General features: G+C 37.6%; 1 protein-coding gene and 1 long non-coding RNA gene across 3 annotated transcripts; both read left to right on the forward strand.

Annotated features, from left to right (window-relative positions):
- Window positions 1-1,926: 1,926 nt before the first annotated feature.
- LOC130136201 (uncharacterized) lies at window positions 1,927-2,598 on the forward strand. The gene is made up of 2 exons (XR_008815212.1): window positions 1,927-2,393; window positions 2,543-2,598. It is a non-coding gene; the product is annotated as an uncharacterized LOC130136201 (long non-coding RNA).
- Window positions 2,599-6,559: 3,961 nt separating this feature from the next.
- On the forward strand, window positions 6,560-11,199 carry LOC130136200 (glutamine synthetase leaf isozyme, chloroplastic). 2 transcript variants are annotated; one of them, XM_056306360.1, is made up of 14 exons: window positions 6,560-6,875; window positions 8,042-8,297; window positions 8,507-8,546; window positions 8,618-8,721; window positions 8,799-8,847; window positions 8,974-9,080; window positions 9,172-9,259; window positions 9,364-9,492; window positions 9,576-9,650; window positions 9,766-9,819; window positions 9,893-9,930; window positions 10,018-10,177; window positions 10,301-10,361; window positions 10,741-11,199. In XM_056306360.1, the coding sequence occupies exons 2-14, from the start codon at window positions 8,044-8,046 to the stop codon at window positions 10,878-10,880; spliced, it is 1,299 nt and encodes a 432-aa protein (XP_056162335.1). In that variant the 5' UTR covers window positions 6,560-6,875; window positions 8,042-8,043; the 3' UTR covers window positions 10,881-11,199. The 2 variants fall into 2 exon arrangements, with proteins under 2 accessions (XP_056162335.1, XP_056162334.1); XM_056306359.1 differs by having other exon boundaries at window positions 6,561-6,875; window positions 8,033-8,297.
- The last annotated feature ends 9,183 nt before the right edge of the window (window positions 11,200-20,382 follow it).

Raw genomic sequence — 20,382 nt, forward strand, 5'->3', positions numbered from 1 at the left:
ATAATAATGATTATTATCTTTAGTATAAGCTAATTTTAGATTTAATATAAACTAAGAATAGACACCCTTTGGCTAATAACATAGACGGACTCTCATGTCCTTTTTTGGCCAAACTTTTCGCATGGAAAAGTGCTCACGATACGTGTAGTAATTAGGGTAAGATGTGGAAAAACCGAAAGGATTGACAAATTATCAACTTTGATAGCTAAAAAACATTCACTTTTGATCTTGATGTTGGTACATATTGCCACGGAGGTACGTGGATCAATATTTCACCAAATTATGGAAATACTCGAGGTCTTCTAGGATTTCCATTCACTTAAAACTAATAAAAAAGAGGTTAACACCATTAAAAATCTCAAATTGGGACATATGACACATTTATCCAAAACTAATTTTCATCTCACCGAAAAACCCAAATCGATACCCTCATGGCTCATTTACGCCCAAACTAACTTTGATCTTACGCAAAATCCCACACTGGTATCACCAAACACATTTATCCAAACTAATCTTCATCTAACAAAAAATTCCAAATCAGTAAACCTAATCTAAATCCACCCTCTTTTAGAATACATGCATGATTTTCCACATTGAAATTGTCATTCTCCATGTTAAATTCGTCTTGCAGACGTGTATTAACACATATACATTATAATGGGATATTAAACGGAATGCTAACGTAGGGTAGATTTGAGTCAATGATACCATTTTGTGATTTTTATGAGACGAAATTACTTTGGGGTAAATATATCATAGGATATTGGTTTAGGATTTTTAGTGGTATAAACCCATTAAAAAATGCCTTTTTTTCAGTCAATTGGACTTTGTGATTTAATGGAATTTTCAGGAATCAAATTAATGAAATGAAAATTTTAAAACTCAAATACACTATTGACACAAGTTTTAGGATTTCTCCACATGTTTCTACCATATCTCTCTGTGCCTTAAGCATAGAGATTTCACAAATGCAAAATTCTCAGAGACTCATATGTAGGCTCTAAGCGATCTCACAAATTTGCGGCTTCTTGATCTCATTATAGAAGCAAACACATGATCTTATAATATATAAGACTTTTAAAACCCGTGTCTTATTCTACTCACTTTATCAATTTTCTCTTCACAAAACTCCATCTCGTTGGACCCTAAACACTATTAATAACCAATGTCACCTGCCTTTCATGTTAGAGGAAAAATTGACATTAATGGTCAGTTTGTTACACGAAAGACTCACGTTTTGAAAGATATTTTCCTATAAAATGATCTTATAAAAATTTAAGGAAGGAAAAATATTTCTATCGTCTATAAAAAAATTTAGGCATAAATTATTATCGATAATGAAAATATTCTTTTGTTGGCCAATTATTTCAAACGATATAACTAATCATTTTTAGGAAAATATTTTTCAAATTATTCATTTTTCGCGAAACAAACGGATAATAAATTAAATACTTCAACCCTTACATAAGCACTGAGGTATGAAGAGGCTGGTATTTCTTGTGAACTTATATAAGTGCTTTGGTATTCCAATATGGAAGTAATTCTCCATCGTGTTTATATGCAAATCTCTACTATTAAAATCATAAGAACAATTTGAAATTAAGAACTTGTAGGTATATTAGTTTAGCATATTGTCCGATTTTCTAAATAGATCGGATTTTAGATTCAACCAATAAATACAATCTTAAAATTTTTTGGGACAAGTGTACTAAAAATCTTAATACTTACTCTTAAAGTACAATCAAATTCTAAAAACTTTCAAAAAATATAATTAGATCCTAGAAATTATCAAATTAATGCGTAATCGAGTACTTTCGTTAGTTTCGTCTAATTAAGTTAAAAGGAAAAGGCTGAGGAGACATTTTTTATTTTTCTTAAAAGAATAATGCTGATGTGGTTGTCATGTAAGCTATTTTAGAAAAATAATGAAAAGAAATTAAAAGAGAAACTCGAAGGTGCCGCTCATGACCCTGGGGATTACTTGACACCGGCTGAGGCGGCGGCGGCGGCGGCGGAAGGAGGGGCAAGGGTCGCCGCTGGTATTCCGTACCCGCCGCCGCCGGCGCAATCGTGCGGCCAGCCCCTCTCGAGCCCTTCTCCGTCCGACTCCATGTTCAACAACTCCCCTGCACTCCCTCTCTCTCTCGCTCTCTGCACGATCCCACATCCTCACCATCGTCTCTCTCTCTCTCTCTCTCTTTCTATTCACCACCTCCGCAGGAGGAGTAGCAAAGAGCAAGAGAGTAAATCCCGGCAGCGACAACCTCGGCGGCAGGCGGAGCCCCAGGCGACGATGGCCAGGGCGCCTCCTCCTCCGACAAACCCCCAGGAGGAGGAGGAGGAAGCGCTGCCACCGCCGCACACGCTCCCCAGCAAATCCAAGAACTCAGAGCGTACGGCTCCCCATCTCTTGCTTCACATTCACAGTACCCAGATGAAAAGAAAAGGATTACCATATAAAGATTCTTCTTTTGGATTGTATTTTGACTATGATTCGTTCAATCTCAGAGGCATTTTCTTAGTTATTTGTGGCTGGCTTTAGGTTCTTCAATCAGTGTCTGCATCCTGAGGAGCAGAAGTAAAGGTTGGAGCTGAGCAGAGAGGCCTTTTGCTTGGGGGACCAGAAGAGGTTCCGGAATCGTCGCACCCAGATGAAGGTAAACTGTAAAAATTCGATCTTTTCAAAGAAATCTGTAGAAAGTTTTCATCTGTCTTTTTGCGGGGTTTTCTTGATTGCACGAACTGCGGCCGCGAGGGGACCCGGTTCGCACCGATTTCGGTTGAGAAGCAGGACGTCTCTGGATCTTGGAACGCTTGCTTCGTGGAGGACCAACGCTTCCAGTTTTGCTTTTAGTTTTTCAGTGCTTTTTTTCTTGAAATAGCTGACATGATAATCACATCAGCACCTCCCTTAGGAAAATTAGGGAAATTTGTAAATAAGAGTCCAAAATGCTTTCATTTTTTCAAATAGGATTTGAAGTGGACTTTGTGTCAAATAAGGACCTGAAGTGGCCATGACTTTTTTAAATAAGGGCCTGATCTCGCCGGTCACCGGCTGGTTAAATATTTCGACAGTTCAAGGATATTTTCGTCCAAAGACAATATTAATTTTAAATTATTTTTTCTTTTTTTCCTTTTTCTTTCTTTTTTCTTCTGTTATCGGCTGGTTAAATATTTCGACAGTTCAATTATATTTTTGTCCAAAGACAATATTAATTTTAAATTATTTTTTCTTTTTTTTCCTTTTTCTTTCTTTTTTCCTCTAATTTTTTCTTTCTTTTGGTCACCCGCGATGCTCGAAGAAGGCTGGGTGAGGTCGCCCTTGTCAGCCATAGCTAAACGCCGGCTCTCACCAGATCGGGCGAGGGTGACCCTTGCCTAGCGCTCTTTGGGCATTGCCGGTGGCCGGCGACCGGCAAAACAGAAAGAAAAAACGAGAAAAAGGAAAAAATAAAGAAAAAGGAAAAAAGAAAAGAAGGTAAAAAATTCAAAAAAAGGTAAAGTACAAAAATGCTCTTGACCATCTAGAAAGTTATGCTCTTCTTTGAAACTGACATAACCACTTCATGCTCTTATTTGAAACAATGTTTATTTCAGACATTTTTTTGGAATTTTCCCGAAAAATAATAAAAAACACTACATTAGCTTTTCCCCTTAGGTAAATTGGATGAGTTAATGAAGAAATTTGATTGCATCAATTTGATAAATTTTGGAACTCAATTATACTTTTCACGACAAGTTTTAAGAATTCTGATACATTTATCTCTAAATTTCTCTTGTACTATTAGAAGTGAAGGATTCCTAGGGTACTATATATTTCCTTAAAATATTCCTATGACCCAAAACGTCCCCATGTATCTTGTAATTGCGCATCGTCATTTGACATACGAAAATCATCAGAATAGATATATATGGGCAAAGAAGATCTCTATGTCAAAGAACTTGAGAAATATTCCTTATAATATTTCTTTCTCGGGGCGACAATTTATTAATTGAAGAAAATTTCCTTAACTGGCCAAACTCAGTCTAGTTAGTAGTATATGCCATATACTACTATATGGGATGGAAATTACAAGACACCGTATGGACGGGTAAATACCGGCTTTTTTTTAAAGTCCGTTAAAAAATGAGAATCTAAAAATGATGTTATTCTCATTTAAAATTATATATATTATTTAAAAGTTATATTTTTAAAGTATTGCAACTAATAATGGATTTAAGTACTATTTTTGCTATCTAGCGAGAAATTAAAAGATGAACGAGTATAAATGACAATTGAGATGTTACGTCAATAAAAAGTGGAGTATAGAAAGACGTGTTTTATACACTTACCATTCATTTACTTAACAAGAACGAGTATTTTATCATAAAAAGCAAAATTACATGGGAGAAGGAGGGTTTATTGAAAATATGTATGTGCATTTATTTTATGTGATAAAATGCGAGTATTTTAAATTAGTGTTGTAAAAGATCTTGATTACTATTTTAATTTTTTTTTTCATAAAGAAAGTAGAAAGCGTCTTATTGCTTTCTTTAGTTAGGAATTACTCTTTTTAGGCAATAATTTTTTCGTTCTTTAAGTTGGTCGCTAAATTAAACAGAAAATAAACTTTTAGCAAAAAATTAAAATGAATTGAGCACTTGGAATTGGACTAAAAAAGCAATGTGTTTAAGCATTGGTGAATAAACTTTAAGTAACCTTATCCTATGAAACTACTAATTAAAAATCTATCACCATTTCGCGTATAAACTTTTCATTCAAAACTTATCATATCCTACTAATATGCTCAGACGAAAAAAGGAAAAGAATATTTAAAAAAAAGGAAAAAATATCCACAAAAAACTTTAAACTATGTCTATTGTAACACTGATACCCCAAACTTGTTTAGGTCACTTGTACCCCTAATTTATACTAATACGACAAAAATACTCTTTGCCTACCACAAAAAATTCTAAACTTTGCTCATGGTGATACCGATACTCAAAAAAATTTCTTCGTGTCGCCAATGCCCAAATTTGTATTGATATGTCATGCCAGTAAAGGTTTTAGGATTTTCGTGACATGAAAAAGTTTAAAATATTGATATTACATTGCGCATAATTTATGATTTTGGTGGCTCCGATCTCTGGTGCAAAAGGATGAGCCGTCGGATCAGGACCAGCAACGGCTAAAACTGGCCCTTGTCGTGTGGATCAGATTCGAAACTTTGCTTTATCCGCTGGTCCCAAAAGCGGAAGGCGAGTACGAAATCGTTGCCATCTCTCGCTTGTTTGCAATCGTCCCCACTTCTGCACGTTTCAATTCATTACGATAATTATGATTAAAGAAAGAGGCAACAAAGGAGCGAAAACCGTTGGACTCAAACGCTTCTCGTTTCGGTTCTTGATTTTGTCTTTTGTCTTAATTTTTTTCTCCTTCCAATTTTCTTTTTGCATCTTGAATTTTGATTAGGTCCTTCTTAATCAGACATCCTGCGTGGTGAAGGGTTACTGGTCTAAGGTGACTTGGTCGTGTTGTGATCTTGATGAGGACTGGTTTAGCAGCAACCAAGCAACCTCTGTCGTTCTGTCACCAATTAAAAGATTCGTCTTCTTTTGGTTTTTTTTCGAGGAAATTCTCCCTACTTGATAGGACAATCCCGAGCTTCTCGAATTCGATTTCTCGAATCGAGATGCGATATTTTCTATCTTTTAAATTTCTTAAAGCCATGACCTTGTTATCTTCCTTCACAATCAGTGTTGTCTTATCTGGTTGTTGATTGTCTTGCTTGCTTTAATTGATCTTTTCTAGTTCAAGATTGGGTGCATCTTAATCATATATTGCAGTCTTTTCAAATTGCAGCTGGTAAAGATTCACCTAATCATATATTGCACTCTAGCTCACCTAACAAATCTGGCCAAAACAAGAAATATTCACCTAACAATAGTACGTTTCGATATTGACCCTAGAGAATTCAATATTAATGCATAAACTCCTATGCGGAGAAGAAAAATCGCGCATGAACCCATACGGCATAGCGATTGATTTCTCCATGCTTTAATTAATAATTAATTGGACGATCGGATCGAACCCGATTTCATATCTATGACGGGACACTTTTCTATTGGGTCGCTTAATACGATAGCACGACTCTATAGCCGCTCATAAAAAAACAAAATTGAATTTAGGAGGGGCATAAAAAATGACGCTAGTCAACTCTTTTGATGTACATGCAATGCAACTTGTGGAGATATAAACAATAAATATAATCTTTTTTATTTCTTCCCTGGGAATCTACAGCGGCACGCTCAGCAGAGCTGAAGAAAAGGGCAAATTCTTGAAGACTTTCTTTGGGGACTCAACTGCAAAAGATTTCACATTGACCCATGATCGATCTTGATCGAAGAAGGATTTAATACTGTTTCAGCTCAAAAGAGAAGCGTTTATTATGAGAATCTGGAGACCTTTTGGTAGCATTTGACAGCAGCATTCTATGAACTAAAAGCTGCAAGTTGTTTTGTCCTATATTGGAGTTTCTAGAGTCTCTCTATGAAGAGTTTGAAGGGAAATGCAATGGTGGAGAGAGAGAGAGAGTTCTTTAAAAAAGAAAAAACCCTTATCTTATTGTCGTGGTGAAGGTGATCTACACTTTCTTTTGGAGCTTCCAAAGAGACACCACCAACTTTTTTCCGCCACTCAAAACATAGCCCTATCTGCTAAGGAAAAGCCACTAACATTTTTGCGCCCTCCAAATTACTCTGTAGTCTATACAAGAAGCTGCACCTCATACAAATTACATCTGTCTCTCTCTCTCTCTCTCTGTCTCTCTCTCTGTCTCTCTGTCTCTCTCTCACATTCTTGGTTTGCTGGTCAGCCATTCTGCAGAGGTTCTCAGGTAAAATCCTTTGCCAATTTTGAGCACCATCTTAAGCAATTGAGTACATCTTTGGCATTAAAATAGGTCTTTTGACTGTTGGACTGAAGGTCTGATCCATGACGTCTCCATTTTGATCACTTGAAGGTTGTCCTGCCACATTTTGTTTGGTTGACAATTGACATGGACTTCATCTCTTTGTGACGATAATGTCTGCAAAAGAAGTTGTGTGTGTTGCAATGAACGGAGTATTAGTCATTGTATTCTTTTATTTTGATAACTAAATCAATCGTTGGCAATTATAAAGTGAATGTTGTGGACCTCATCTGGAATCAATTGCTCTAGTATTGACTCGAGTCTCAGATTTTTCTTGTTCTATTACTTCAATTGGTCATACTAATTATTGCTGTGTTCATTAGTCTTGCTCTGCCATGGTGATATCTTATGGATATTTTCGCCAAAGCGGTTGGCAAGAGTAATTTGCAATTATGCCAAGTTTGTAAAAGAAGTAACTACTTCAATGAGATTGCCTTTTGGGTTGCTAGAGGAAGGAATTAGGTGCACTGTCAAGATTCAGGAGTTGATCATTCGTTATATCTAATGAAATGTTAGAATAACATGTTTGTTGGTTGACCCTTGTAAGTTGGGATTCCATTAATCTCTTTAAATAGTTGCGCTCTGCAGTCTGCTTCCTTCAACTATGTAACTGCCCTCAGTATATTACTTACCCACAATCTCTCTTTTGGGAAGAGGCCTGAGAATAATCTTGAAACGGTTCTGAAAGAAGTATAGTTATGCTACCTTTTTTATTTTTCTTGTAAAGGAGAATTTGGTAGCATCCTTAGGGCCATTGATATGACTCACTATTTATGCTTAAAAAATGCAAGTTTTTCCTACATGAAAGTAGTCTTGTTTTTAGAGAAAACAAATGTGTAGCTTTTCAATTTTCTGTGTATCAAGAAGCGCATTTCTGTTTTCTGGCGCTGCCACATGCAAAAGAGACCCTTTCTTTGAAGTACCTAGTCCATATCTTTTCAAAACTAAAACTCTTGAGCATGTCGAAAGGCAAGTCATACAAATAGAGCTCGTCCTTTGAACTGTCTTCCATGTCATAAGCTCCCAGGTTTTTTGTTGTCAGTAGATATGTCTATTACTCACACTTTTTTTTTTTTTTTCAGACTAGGCAGCAATGGCGCAGATTTTGGCACCGATGACACAATGCCAGATGAGGATCACAAAGAACTCGCTGACTGCCAGTCCCATGACAGCAAAAACATGGAGTTCTCTCTTGCTAAAACAGAAGAAGAGTGGGAACACCAAGATCCTTTCTAAGTTCAGGGTGTATGCTTTGAAGTCTGAGAACGATACTATTAACAGGCTCGAGAATCTTCTCAACTTGGACGTCCGGCCCTACACTGATAAGATAATTGCAGAATACATTTGGTATGTTTTAATGCCCGAAACCTTTAAGTGCGGTGCACAAAAAGATGGAAATACTAGAACTACTCTGTTCGCTTTTTTCTTCAATCTACCATGAGAATAAGTATGTCATACGTTTTAAGCAACATTCAACAAGCGGCACCATTTTTCTTTCAATTTCTGCATTGGCATATCTTGTTTCACATTTTGATATTGGTCTAACTATGAGACAGGATCGGAGGATCTGGCACAGATCTGCGCAGCAAATCAAAGGTATGAATGGCGACAATATGTTGAGTTTTTGTTTTTACATGCTACTGATCTAATGGTTTCTGAATAATCAGACGATCGCTCGACCTGTTGAGCACCCATCTGAACTTCCGAAGTGGAACTATGATGGATCAAGTACCGGTCAAGCTCCAGGGGAGGATAGTGAAGTGATCTTATAGTAAGATGACATAAACCCGAAACTGTCTTACTATATTTCCTTCACATCATGCGATCAAGTTCTTGATTTTTTAACAGCCCTCAAGCAATTTTCAAGGATCCTTTCCGAGGCGGCAACAATATCTTGGTAATCATCCACCAAACCAGTATTATGTTGTCAAAACTTTTGCGTCCATCTAGATCATCTGAACAGGTTGATCAAATGAGAAAGGACATACGAATCAGTGTACGGATAATTATTGTTCGTGTGCAGGTTATTTGCGATACATACACACCAGCTGGTGAGCCAATCCCAACGAACAAACGTGCCAGGGCTGCTGAAATTTTCAGTAAGCAAAAGGTTATCAATGAAGTTCCATGGTAGGAGATCCAAACACACGGTTTTTCTGTTGTGAATTAGAAAGTTTTGAGATGGACAAGTTTATAACTTTTGGCTAAATGTTCACATCAGGTTTGGGATTGAGCAAGAGTACACCCTAATGCAGACAAATGTTCAATGGCCACTGGGCTGGCCTGTTGGAGGATATCCAGGTCCCCAGGTGAGAACTTGTTTCACAATGAATTTTCCTATATATCGTTGGATAATAGGCTTTAAGTTGATGAGAAAACTTGTATTGTGATGTGAGATTTTATGTTCATTTAGGGGCCTTATTACTGTGGTGTTGGGGCTGATAAGTCATTCGGCCGAGACATATCCGATGCTCACTACAAGGCTTGCTTATATGCTGGTATCAACATTAGTGGCACCAATGGAGAGGTGATGCCGGGCCAGGTAATTTCTCACCTCCATCTTCCCTGTTTTTATGGAATTAGAAGCACAGGACTGTTGCCAAAACACTGGCTTCTATTATGCAGTGGGAATACCAAGTGGGACCGAGTGTGGGAATTGAAGCGGGAGATCATATGTGGTGCTCAAGATACCTTCTCGAGGTGAAATTACAATTACTTGCTCTAGAAAATATACGAATTAACTGCAAACAAAATAGGTGCATACAGACGTTCTACAATATTCAATACTTGATTGTTTATGTTGCTTATATAACAGAGAATAACTGAGCAAGCTGGTGTTGTCCTCACGTTAGATCCAAAGCCGATAGAGGTAGCTGACTTCACTATCACCATTTACGCAACATATCATTCCAAAGTTGATTAAATATTCTCTTCCTTCTTAGGGTGACTGGAATGGTGCAGGATGCCACACTAACTACAGGTTCACACCATAGAAATAACATGGACTTTATTGAGTATTTTTGTTCATCAAAGGACTTTAAGGGTATGCTAAACTCCTTTTCTGCAGTACAAAAAGCATGAGAGAAGAGGGAGGCTTTGAAGTGATAAAGAAGGCAATTCTGAATCTCTCACTTCGCCACAAGGAGCACATTAGTGCCTATGGAGAAGGAAATGAGAGAAGGTTGACGGGAAAGCATGAAACAGCCAGCATCGACACATTTTCTTGGGTAATGCTGGGAAGAATCTTACCAGCTGCTAGTCAAATTTGAAGATTACCAGTTAAATTGAACTCAAATTTTGTTGTGATGCCTGAATTACTAAAATTCCTTTACTAAAATTCTGTTATGCAGGGAGTTGCCAATCGTGGTTGCTCAATCCGTGTGGGCCGTGACACCGAGAAGCAAAGAAAAGGTACTATAACAATGACCATACCACTTCCCTTTTGTGCTCTGTCTGAATATCAAATTGGAGATGCTTAAATTTCATAGAGTGATCAAGAAATGCTACCCTAAGAAAATAATATACAGATAGTACTGTCTTTTGATCTCAGTTCATGAATTCTACTTTGCAAATTTTTTTTAACTTTTAATAATCATAGAGCACTCCCAGAGTTTTGCTTCCTCGACAAATGTATATCTTCATATCAGTCCTTACTCATCCAACATATACAGAACATGATCGAAGTTTAAGACTTTGACATCTCAGTTGGACATCTCACTGTTTTTGCACATCGATAAAACAAAGTTGACCTTCCTTGCTCAATCACTTAATGGCTTAAAATGATAAACAGGTTACTTGGAAGACAGGCGTCCTGCCTCAAACATGGACCCATACGTCGTGACCTCGTTACTTGCTGAAACTACCATTTTATGGGAGCCCACCCTTGAGGCTGAAGCTCTTGCTGCTCAGAAGCTAGCATTGAAGGTCTAAAATTCGAGCTGCTGGTTAAGAAAGGCCAAATGCTTAAATTAAAATCAGTGAGGACCAACAAGCTGAGAGACTGTGAACCCCTTTTCCTTTAGATTTAGGTCATTGAGAGAAGATCCTCATGTAAATAAAGCTTCCCAGAGGGAGAGAGAATTAGGTGTCCAAGCTCAGACCTGGTCTCCTTTACATTGGTTTCATCCGCATTTGCAAGTAGTTTCAACGTTCTGAGCATTTGAGTTCACCCCTACCCTTTAGTGTCATGGATATCTTCCTGTCTTCCAATTTTCAGTTACTTCAATATTTTCAGCGCAATTCATTCACATATTCAGTGTCCTCATATGCTAAGCTCATTCAATTTGGCATGTCCGACTTTCTTTTGAATAAAAGGCATTTTGACAGTTTGACTTTTGATTCATTAAACATGAGATGCACGAGTTCGTTTCATCTCTTCCAATGCCTTATTAAGAGAACTTTGGGAAGTATAAACAGACAGCGATCCTCAGGCCCGCGCAAGTTTGTCCGTGTAACTCGGCAATTCCTTTTTCTTTTTGACGCAAAGAATTGTTCTCATGAACATGGAAAATGCAACACAATCATAAAAACAGAAATTTGGCAACACCATTACCTACCATTTTGCTTCTACAGAACGGAAAGTTTTTGTTTTTTTTTTGGTCTATCACAGAACGGAAAGTTTCTCAGGTCCTTTTTTTTCATGTTCTTCTCACGCCAATTCAACCGTTCTATTCAACAATTGGACAAACAATTGGCAATGATACTAATGCGGGACTTATCTAGCATGCCGTATTCAGCATATTGAAAAATTTGGGAATTAGGATTGGTGTTTCTCTCGAATTATGGATGAGAAGACACGCTAATTGGACTTCTTAGACGATTCCAAGGTCCGGTTAAGGGAAAAGCTGGAAAATTTTCCTTATTTAGTAGAATTCTGAAGTTGTTGGTATATTTCTAATGACACTGGTAAAAAAAGTATGACCGTGGTAACTCGAATGTCAGGTAAACCATTAGTAAATTACCAACACTATAATAAACTCAACGACATTCCAGTCAGTTTGAAACTTATCAACTTCTTTGAATCTTTACAAGTGTATTTTGTCAAGCATCAATCCTACAAGAAATTTGTCAATATTCCAATAAATTAGTAAGTTAATAACTTCTTTTAGGCTACGTTTGTTTCACAAAAAATGATTGATTTGGAAACTACTTTCCTAGAAATGATTGCTTGTATCACTTAAAATGAATAATATTTCATTATCGATAACAATTTATATTTAAATATATTCGTGGATGGTGAAAATGTTTTTCATTTATTGATTTTTGTAAGCGATATAAGCGATCATTTTTAGGAAAATATTTTTCAAATTATTTATTTTCTGCGAAACAAACGGAGCCTTAAAGTCCACAATTGTTTCTGGTAAAATATCGGCCCTATAAGGAATTAATAAATTTTCAACTTCTTTAAAACTTACACAAAATACCAACCATATAAGGAACTTACCAACCCTCTATGAAATCACCGACTTACCAAATTTTCTGAAATTTTACAAGATTGCGTATTAAACTACCAACACTTTAGAGAATTTAGCAATATTTTATTAAATTTGCAAAATTATCAATTTCTTTCAAATTTTACCTGTCTGTTTGGTAAAATATCAATCCTATAACAAATTTACCAAACATCCCAATAAATTAGTGAGTCAGGAAATTCTTTCACATTTTATAAGTGTGGTTAGTTAACTACCAACATATAAGGGACTTACTAACATCCCATTAAATAAGTCAACTTTGAAACATGTATGGCTGGTGAAATACCATCTCGGAATGAATAAACCAACATCTCATTAAGTAAGTAATCTGAGATGCCTGTTAGAAAAAGTCCGCGGCACATTAATAAAGAGGTGCAAATTTGAGTATCCATAAACCATCTTGATCTATAACTAGCCCTCTATAATAGAACACCTAATACTCTTTTATAAATAGGAAACAAGCTCAAAATTTTGTCATCAATTATTTTTCATATCAGTTGTCTTTTATATACATATACATATAATTGGATAATAAGATGAAACAAAAAAAAGCGCTCTTTGAAGATTTTCCAAAATGAAATCATAGTTACAATCTCCAACTTGAAACTTTAAAGGATGAAATTTAAGTAATCCAAAACATTACATAAATTGAATTTTTTTAAAATATCAATGAAAAACATTACATAAAATGATCTTTTAAAAAAAATATCAGTAAAAATTTTATTGACATAAATAAATTTCATCCATGAAGTGCTTACCAAACAATATCGAGATGCCTCATTAGGGATAATTACCAAAAAAGTCTCAAACCTATTGCAATTGTGTCAATTCAATTATAAACCTTTCAATTTGGTCAATTTAGTCTTAAACCTTTTGAAAATTCACTAATTCAGTCCATTTTGCCAATTTTGGCCAAAAATCACTAATGTGGACGCCAGCTATCCTACGTAGCACAGCCGACATTGATGTGGACAATTTTGTAATTATTTTTTTGACTTTTTTAAATAAATGTATTGTTTCTTTTCTTTTCTTTCTTTTTCCTTCATCCTTTGTGGTTGATGGCCTCCTTGATGGCCAACGACTGGCCACAAACGAGGGCCGGCGAGGCTCACACTCGCTGGAATCTGGTGAGGGGCCGACCACTCTCGCTAAGCGAGGGTCACCCAAGGCTAGCAAGGGTCGGCCTCACCAACTTCAGGTGAGACTTGGCAAAGGCCTATCAAAATTCTATTGGGTATCTAGTGAGGCTCGCCATTGTCGTCACCTCAATAGAGGTCACCTCGCTGGTATTTGGCAAGGCTTGCTGAAGCAGGCAAGGCTGACCCTCATTGGCCTTAGGTGAGGGCGAGCCTCGCTCAATGGGTGAGGTCGGCCCTCACGGCCATCAAGGAGGCGGCAACCGCAAAGGATGAAGGAAAAAAAGAAAACAAAAAAATTATAAAAAAATGTCCATGTTAGTGTCTTGGCGGTGTCAAGTAGGATTACTAGCATCCATGTCAGTAATTTCCGATGAAAATTAGCCCGATGGACTATATTGGCAAATTTTCAAAGGTTTAATACTAAATTAGCAAAATAAAAAGGTTTAGTATTGAACTAGCATAATTACAATATATTTATAACTTTTGTGGTAATTTTCCCACCTTGAACTTCCTTCAATATCTAGCAAAGCTTAGTGACAAAGATTGCAAACCAATAGTGAAAGGATAACGGGAAGAATGTTGAGCATTTGACTTTTACAGGCAGACTACAACTCATTAAAGCTGTCATATGTAGCTTATTACTTATAGGAGCCAAATTTTTTTGCTGCCAAAGAAAATATTCAAGCTAGTGGAAAGTAAGCGCACCGCTATAGAAAAATAGTCCAAAAATTCATAAACCTATTGTACTTTTGCCAATTCAGTCCTAAACCTTTCAATTTTGCTAATTGAGTTCTAAAACTTTTCACGTTTTGTCGATTGAGTCCATCTGATCAATTTTGATTGGAAATTGTTGATGTGGATGTCAACCTGTCTCACGTGATACGGGCAATCTTTGACATGTATAATTTTTAATAATATTTTAATATTTTTAAAAAATTTCTTTTTTTTCTTTTTCTTTTTCCCTCCGCCGACCACCATTGGGCCTCGTCAATGGCTGATGACGTTTGCCAACCTCAGGCGAGGTCTGTCCCCATTGGCCTTGGGTGAAGGACAACCTCGGCAAGGGTAGCTCGGGCCTGGCTGGTGAGGTCTGCCCATGCTAGATGGGTAAGGGTTGCCCTTGCTGGCTTGGCGAGGCTGCCCTCGCCAGATTTGCAATATCCTTGAAATAGAAAAGAGTTATGTAGCACACTTAAAGCTTCAACTCAGTTTAGAGAGGCAGCGAAGCAACCGCAAAACGAAAATGGCAGCGATGATTTATCTGCATCTCCTGTATCCTCGAACTATCTCCAGACCTTCTCCACGTGCCTTGTGCATTTGCAAGGTCTCCACTTTTCCTTGTCTCAACATTTGGCGAGGGTGACCCTTGCTCGAGACCCCGAGGTGTCCTATCCAAGCTAGCGAGGGTGGAGGCCTTGCTAGCCCGGTGCGGGCGTCCCTCGCTCGAGGCCGATGGCCATTGACGAGGCCCCGGTGGTAGGCGGAGGGAAAAAGGAAAAAACAAAGAAAAAGAAAATAAAAAAAGAAAAGAAGAGAAAAGAAAAGGAAAAATAAAAAATAAATAAAAATTGATTAAAAATTCAAAAAAATAATAAAACATTATTAAAAAAATTGTACACATCAGTATTGATTGTGCTACATAGGATGACCGGCGTCCATATCAACGGTTTCTTGCTAAAATTGTCTGGATAGACTCAATCGGCAAAACATAAAAGTGTATGGGATTCAATTGATAAAATTGAAAGTTTTAGTACATAATTAGTAAAAGTGAAATAAGTTTAAAACTTTTTGGATAATTCTCATGTTGCAAGCCCGATGATGCTAAGGGAGCAAGAGCGGCTTGGAAAGATATACGCCTTCTACTATGTAAACGGGGAATGGAGTTGAGACAACTACTTGCGTGGAATTGCCTCCGGAGATTGGTAGTGAGAGCTGGCTTCATTTGGAATGCTTAGGTGCAGCTTTATTTGTTAAAGGACCAAAGAATTTGGCCCGTTGAACCAAAGAGTGACTCTACTTACATTTGGTAAGCTTTTGAATGTGAGCAGCATCCTTAAGCCTCGTGTCAAACACATAGCTGGGAAGTACAAAACTTTTCGAAAACTGTGATAGAGCTTTGCTTGGAATGAAAGGCAATCTACTTTCTTTAGACCGAAGGGAACTCTGTGCTTCACGATGGTCCTTCCGCTTATGCTAATCAAGTGGTTAGTTTTATGATGTTTGCTGTTAGAACTCAAATGAAACATTTTATCATCGAGCTTAAGTTGATATTGTCCAATAAACCACAGAGATTGTGCAGCCATTGGGGGCATTCCCTGTGCTGCTGTTGTTGTCTAATCTGCAATGAGATGGTTACTGGGCTTGAGTTGATTGTGCTGGATGTAGTGGAGCCTTTGTAAGTTGATGGTGATTCTCATTTGTTGGCCCACGGACAAATTTGCTCAATCAACACATTATCTTAAACTTTTTCTGGTCGCCTTTTGGAAAAGGGAAAATTAAGGAAAAGAGGACCTAGAAAAAAGACGACACTTCAAACCGAAGGACACTGATATGGTCCCGGACTCCATCACTTGCAGTGGATTTCAAGCTGTAACGCTTTCTTAAACGTCAACAAAATAGGTAGGGCTTGCCATGCGTTTACATTTTGTTTTGTTTAATTTAATCTTGTCTCGGACACATTTTTACATTTTTTTGACCCGAAACCTAAGAAATTTTCACAACATGTATATATTGATACGTGATTTACATATAATTTTTTCCTAACCATTTTATATTTGCATAGCATTTTATGTTCTAAAAGGAAAGCAACAAAATCGTGTTTGATCTTTAAAAAGCACAAAGGAGCAAGACTTAAGAAAGCTCATGATTGCCTTCTCTCATTCTTTTCTATTATGTGTCATTTGTAAAACCAAACTATGTATATACAGATACATCTCTCAATAGTAAGAAAGTTACATAGAAAGGAATTTAATGGCGGACCGACATCATCACAAACGTCCATTCCCTCTCACCTCCCTTAACATTAATTAGATTGTTACTTTACAATGAAGTAGAAAAAAAATTAATCATCTAACTTTATATAATATAGTTTTTCTTGAACAATCAAATCAGCTTGCCTTAATATTAAATAATATGTGATTGTTTACATATCTGGTGGATCGTGAGAGCTAAGTAAAAAGTTAGGACCACAATTAAATTGGGATGAAAGTGACACAAACTAGTAACAATAACCCCATAGTGCCTCTTTTCAAATTTCAGACACAAAGTGAACCGGCCAAATTATGTAAAGAATTTGCACCATGACCAAGAAGATTAGTAAGACGTCCGCATCAGATGTGGGCCTTGGTTATGGCATTGTTTAAGGAGCATGATTCATGCGTAAAAATTTAATCAAATTTCGTAAGTTGAGCGAATTGAAGTCGATATATTATTAATAGTACGCATGCATCTTGACAAAAGAACCCTAAGTGCTTCTTTTTTTCTTTTTCTTTTTTGATTTCAAGGATAAAGTGAACCGGCCAGATTACATAAAAATTTTGCTTTAGTAACCAAGAAGATTTGGAAGACATCCGCATCTTAGGTGGGCCTTGGTTGTGACATTGTATAAGGTGAATGATTCATTTGTAAACGGTTCCTTCCAATTTGATAAGTAAAGCAAGAATATTTGCTTTATATAAAAGTTCTGCTTTATTGACCAAGAAGATTTGGAAGACAAGCGCATCTAATGTGGGCCTTTGTACAGACCAAAAAAAAAACGTCCATTCCCATCTAATGCTTTATTGATGGTGGACCGACATCATCACAAGCGTCCATTCCCTCTCACTTCCCTTAACATTAATTAGATTGTTACTTTACAATAAAGTAGAGAAAAATCAATTATCTAACTTTATATAATATAGTTTTTCTGGAACAATACATCAAATCAGCTTGCCTTAATATTAAATTGTATGTAATCTTTTACATATCTGGTGGATCATGAGAGCTAAGTTAAAAGTTAGGACCACAATTAAATCGGGATGAAAGTGACACAAACTAGTAACAATAACCCCATAGTGCCTCTTTTCAAATTTCAGACACAAAGTGAACCGGCCAAATTATGTAAAGAATTTGCACCATGACCAAGAAGATTAGTAAGACATCGGCATCAGATGTGGGCCTTGGTTATGGCATTGTTTAAGGAGCATGATTCACACGTAAAGATTTAATCAAATTTCATAAGTTAAGCGAATTGAAGTTGATATATTATTAATTGTGCACATGCATCTTGACAAAAGATGTAGGAAAAGACTCTCCTTTTTCTATTCAATAAATTTGTTTTCTCGTACATTTACAATGTATATATAGGACATATGTCAACCCTAATTAGGAGATATACAATAGGAAGGATTCTATACTAGGAAGAAATCTATACAATAAAAAAGCCTAACAAATAGGCTAAAATAGCTCACAACCACACTCCCCCTCAAGTAGGTGCAAAGATGTCTTTGATACCCAACTTGATAAGTGAGCAATGAAATTCTCTACTTGACGTGAGCCTTTGTCAATATATCGCCTAACCGGTCTTCGAGACTTGACAAATGGTAATGCTGGATCACTTTTGCCTCCAAATTCTCTTTGATGAAATGTCACATCCAATCTCTACATGTTTGGTTTTATCATGCTTGAATTGGATTATGAGCAATATTTATGGCTGCTTTATTATCACAAAACAATTTGATTTCCAAACCTGGTGGATACCCGAGCTCAGTTAGCAGCTTTCGAAGCCATAGAAGTTCGCATAACCCCTTTGCTACACCTCTCGAATTCAGCTCACACTAGACCAAGAGCTACAACCTTTTGTTTCTTACTTCTCCACGTAACAAGGTTGCCTCCCACAAATGTAAGATACCGATGTAGACCTCTGTCATCACACTTCCAGCCCAATCTGCATCGTGTAACCTTCTATTTCAAGGTGGCCATTCTTTGCAAATAGCAACCCCTTTCCTAGGGTGACTTCAAATATCGAATGATGCGCCACACAAAGACTCATATGATCCTCACTAGGTGCATGCATGAACCGACTCACCACACTTACTGCATGAGCAATATCAGGACGTGTATGTGATAAGTAAATCAATCGACCTACTAACCTTTGGTATTTCTCTTTATTAGTAGGCGTTTGATCGGGGTACTCTCCAAGCTTACGTTTTGTACCATAGGAGTGTCTGCGGGCTTGCAATCTAGCATGCCAACCCGGTCAAAAGATCAAGAACATACTTCCGCCTGAGACAAGTAAATCCCTTCCTTCGACCTAGCAACCTCGATTCCCAGGAAATATTTCAAACCTCCCAAGTTCTTCATCTCAAACTCGCTTGATAATAATCCTATGAGTCTCATAATCTCTCGCACTATCATTGCCTGTAATAATCATGTCGTTTACATATATGATAAGAGCTGTCATTCTTCCTTGAGCACCTTTTAAGAACAAAGTATGATCTGAGTTACTTTGGGAGTATCCATACCCTTTCATAGCTGAGCTAAAGCGACCAAACCATGCACGAGAGGATTTGCTTCAACCCATACAATGATCTTTCCGGCTTACGGACCATGTTCGGCTTATCTCGCGCATCTCGTATCCAGTGGAAGCTCCATATAGATCTCCTCCTCTAAATCTCCATGAAGAAATGCATTCTTCACATCAAATTGATGCAAAGGCACCCAAGTTTGCAGCCGGAGATAACAACACTCTTATAGTGTCTAACTTTGCAACCGGAGAGAATGTTTCCTGATAATCCACCCCATAAGTCTGTGTATACCCTTTAGCTACCAATCGCGCCTTATACCTCTCAATAGTGCTGCCATTTTATGTTTGATTTGTGAACACCCACCTACATCCAACCGGCTTTTTATCCTTTGGTAGTTCCATAAGTTTCCAAGTTCGATTTTTCTCCAACGCCTCCATCTCTGCCTCCATCGCTTGAAGCCATTTCGGATCCTTCATGGCTTCTTCAACCCTGTTTGGAACTTGAACTGAGGAAATCGTAAACATGAAGGCTTGTAGTGGTGTGGACAGCCTCTTAAGCGGTCCACATAGTGCACGCAATAGGGTATCGAGACCGGTGGTCCTCTACATCTGGAGAATATCGATTCGGTGGTTTACCCCTATTATGCCTATCGGGTAGCTTATAACCAGTAAGCACATCAGTATCTTCAAAAGAATCAAGTACAGTAGAAGTACTTACCTCGTGTACATTCTCGGGAGCTTGGAGTGGTACTAAAGAGGGCAAAGACAAGGAGGTACATTTGCGGTTGTGCCTCATTGACAATTGCTGTTCTGCGAAGACAAGGAGAAATTTGTTGCGGTTGTGCATGCATTGACAATTGCGGCATTTGTGCATGCGCATTGACACTTTTTGTTCGGACCCATGCCGTAAGTCGGTGTTGTCCGCAGTCGTGCATCCTCGGAATCGTGCGGCAAGAGATCAAAATCTTCAGTCTCAGTAGCCTCAGAATCACGTGCAACCTCAAGATCACGTGCGCACCCATCCGTCGCTCCTGCAATTCCCACCTCCCACCAATGTCTGGTTCTACAACTAGTCTCCCCCTGAACAGGACACTGGGGGGAAGGAAAATAGGACTCCGTCTCAATAAATGTTACATCCATGGTGACATACATACGCTTCTCGGCAAGATCATAACACCGATACCCTTTCGAGAAGGGCCATAACCAAGAAACACACATTTGAGTGCACAAGGGTCAAGTTTGGTTTGATTTTGTGAAGATGGACATAAGCGACACAACCAAACACCTTAGGAGGCAATGTAAGAACCGAAGGAAGAGAC

The sequence above is a fragment of the Syzygium oleosum genome, unplaced genomic scaffold (assembly GCF_021117445.2).
Source record: "Syzygium oleosum isolate NSW1041296 unplaced genomic scaffold, Sole_v2.1 Sole_v2.43, whole genome shotgun sequence".
Taxonomy (NCBI): domain Eukaryota; kingdom Viridiplantae; phylum Streptophyta; class Magnoliopsida; order Myrtales; family Myrtaceae; genus Syzygium; species Syzygium oleosum.

Coding starts and splice junctions, on each gene's coding strand:
- LOC130136200 (XM_056306360.1), top strand. CDS start 8,044: ATGGCGCAGATTTTGGCACCGATGACACAATGCCAGATGAGGATCACA. Junction 8,848..8,973: donor GAGGCGGCAACAATATCTTG/GTAATCATCCAC, acceptor GTTCGTGTGCAG/GTTATTTGCGATACATACAC. Junction 10,362..10,740: donor CACCGAGAAGCAAAGAAAAG/GTACTATAACAA, acceptor AATGATAAACAG/GTTACTTGGAAGACAGGCGT.